General features: G+C 37.9%; 1 protein-coding gene across 1 annotated transcript in view; it reads left to right on the forward strand.

The window, feature by feature from the left end:
* Positions 1–2,758, forward strand: part of LOC106878164 (leucine-rich repeat serine/threonine-protein kinase 1) — a 97,657-nt gene that overhangs the window by 81,294 nt on the left and 13,605 nt on the right. The window contains exon 32 of the mRNA XM_052973424.1: positions 419–624. Within this exon, the coding sequence (XP_052829384.1) occupies positions 419–624 (206 nt within the window). The remainder of the gene's footprint in view (positions 1–418; positions 625–2,758) is intronic.

Raw genomic sequence — 2,758 nt, forward strand, 5'->3', positions numbered from 1 at the left:
TATGTATGCATGTATATATGTATGTATGCAGGTATATATATATATATGTATGTATGCATGTATATATATATGCGTATGTATGTATATATATATATATATATATATAATATGTATGTGTGTTTATATATATATATACACACACACACACACACATCTTAAATTGCAAAGATATTTAAGAAAGAAATGTCTATGAGTATTGTGAAGATCTTCAATAACAAGCTAAGCGAAAGAACCGTCAGAGAAAAACCAAAAATGTTCTCCATTTATGAATGGAAAGATTTTCTTAGAAATGGAAACCTATACCTCTATGATTGTGTCTTGAAATTCTGCTGATTTCCCATTCTTTCATTACTTTAGTTTTGGTTTTCTGTTTTTCTTCTTCTTCTTATATTCTTCTTCTTCTTTTCTCTTTTTACAGTTGCTTACTGTGGAGGGGAACGACCGATTGTATGTTGGAAGTTTTTGATATCACAGATCTTCTGGATTGGCAACAGAAACACGATGTCAAGGCTATGACAGTGGGGCACCTAGCAGATGAGAAGGGCCAGAGTGTGTGTTATCTCCTTGTTACATGGTCATCGGCTTTGACCAACACTGACTACGTTTTCTCCTACAACTACCCAGGTAAGTCAATATAACACCCTTTATCCACCTACCTCTGTACCTCTGTTCTCTTTCTCTGTCACTTTGTACTTTTTCTTCCCCATCCCCCACACTTCACCTCATCTCCCTTTTTCTCATCTGTCTACAGGTTTTTTTATAATTAGTACTCATTTAATTGACCCCCGAAAGGATGAAAGGCAAAGTCGACCTCGGTGTAATTTGAACTCAGAATGTAATGGCAGACGAAATACCACTAGGGATTTCGCCTGGCATGCTAACGTTTCTGCCTGCTCGCTGTTTATTATTATTATTATTATTATTATTATTATTATTATTATTATTGTCATTATTATTATTCAGGTTACTGCCTGGAATCGAACTTGGAATCTTGGGGTTAGTAGCCTGCGCTCTTAACCACTATGCTATATGCCCACGGGCATATTAAGTACCATTGAAACACTAGGGGGGGGGGTCGATGTAATTGATTGGTCCCCTCTCCCCAAAATTCCAGGCCTTGTACCTTTCGTAGAAAGGATTATTATTATTGTTAGCTGTAACTGCTGCCGCCACTGCTAGTGTTGACGATCATTCTATTCCAAAAAGTTGATGTCATACACACTCAAAGAGAAACTGGCCATGTCTACTGAACAATAAGAACAAGCACCACTGTCTGACTCCCTCCCCCCACTTCCACTACTGCTGCTGCTGCTACTACTACTGTTACGACTACCACCACCAACAACTTTGCCACCACCACTACCGCCACCACTGCCAATGCCACTAGTACTACCACTACAACAACCAGCACTACCTCCACCACTACCACTCTTACTTGCCAATTCAGTGGTTGTAGAGTGGTGGGGCTGTGGTGGTGGAGGTGCAGGTAGAGGAAGACCAGCCAATTTCGAAAGGAAATCCTTCAACTGCCAACTTAATAACCTGAAGCTGAGAAACAAAAGACAGAAAGATGAAAGAGTGTGTGTGTGTGCGTGTGTGTGCGTGCGCGTGTGTGAATGTATGATTGCGTATATGTGTGCTTGTGTGTGTGTGTGTTAGTGTGTGAATGTATAATTGTATATGTGTGTGCTTGTATGTGTGTGTTAGTATGTGAATGTATGATTGTGTGTGTGTGTTCCTACTGTGCTTTTGTATGTTTGTGTGTGTATATGTGCATCTGTCTATAATTATGTTTGTGTGTGCATGTGCTCTTGTATATGTGTATTTGGGCTTTGTGTATGGATGTGTGTGTACGTGTGCATACACATTTTCTTATATTTGTTGGTGCTTGTATCTGTATGTGTATCTGTATCTGTGTACTGACACTGAAAGGCTGAAAGTCAAAGTTGACCTCGGCGGAATTTGAACTCTGAACATAAAGATTCACAAAATGCCTAAAAGCATTTTGCCTGGTATGCTAACAATTCTGCTAGCACACCACAATAATAATAATAATAATAATAATAATAATAATAATAATAATTATGTTAATAATTATGAGTAATAGTCCAGTACAGTAGATGGGTAAAATTGTTAGGCTGTCGGAACTTTTCCCATATATCTTAGCTTTTTTTGCTAATGGCATCTCAAGAAATTAACAAAATTAATGAACACCCTCTTTCTCACCTTCACTATTCCTCTACAGTTTTGAAGTTAACAAGTGAGCCAGTATTTTAGGGTTTCACCTTGCTTTTGTAGCCAAGTTTCCTTTAATTTACACCTCAGCATTTAGAGAAAAAAATGTCAATTGATTATGTGTTCCTGAGTTCTTCTCTACACAAAATATTAAGACAAAATGGTTTCAGTTGGAATGCCTTTAATTATAGATCAGCTTGATCAGAGTTGACATGGTACTAATCAATAACAACCTATAATCTTCTCTCTCTCTCTCTCTCTAACGGAAATCCAAGAAGTCACTAAAAATGAGCTGTGCCACAAAGTCTGGTGAACTTTGTTGGTGATCTTATATAGGGTGTTCAAAAGGTCTCTCTGCAGTGAATTTCTTTCATCCTGACTCTCCAAGATGTATTTCAAAATATGTGTAGAAGAGTCAACTTAAGAGTCAACAATTTTTCCACCTTGTTTTGCATTCATGCGCTTACTCTGGTATATATGCCACTGAGTGAGAGAGAGAGAGAGAGAGAGAGAGAGAGAGAGA

Source organism: Octopus bimaculoides, chromosome 15, assembly GCF_001194135.2.
Source record: "Octopus bimaculoides isolate UCB-OBI-ISO-001 chromosome 15, ASM119413v2, whole genome shotgun sequence".
Lineage (NCBI taxonomy): Eukaryota > Metazoa > Mollusca > Cephalopoda > Octopoda > Octopodidae > Octopus > Octopus bimaculoides.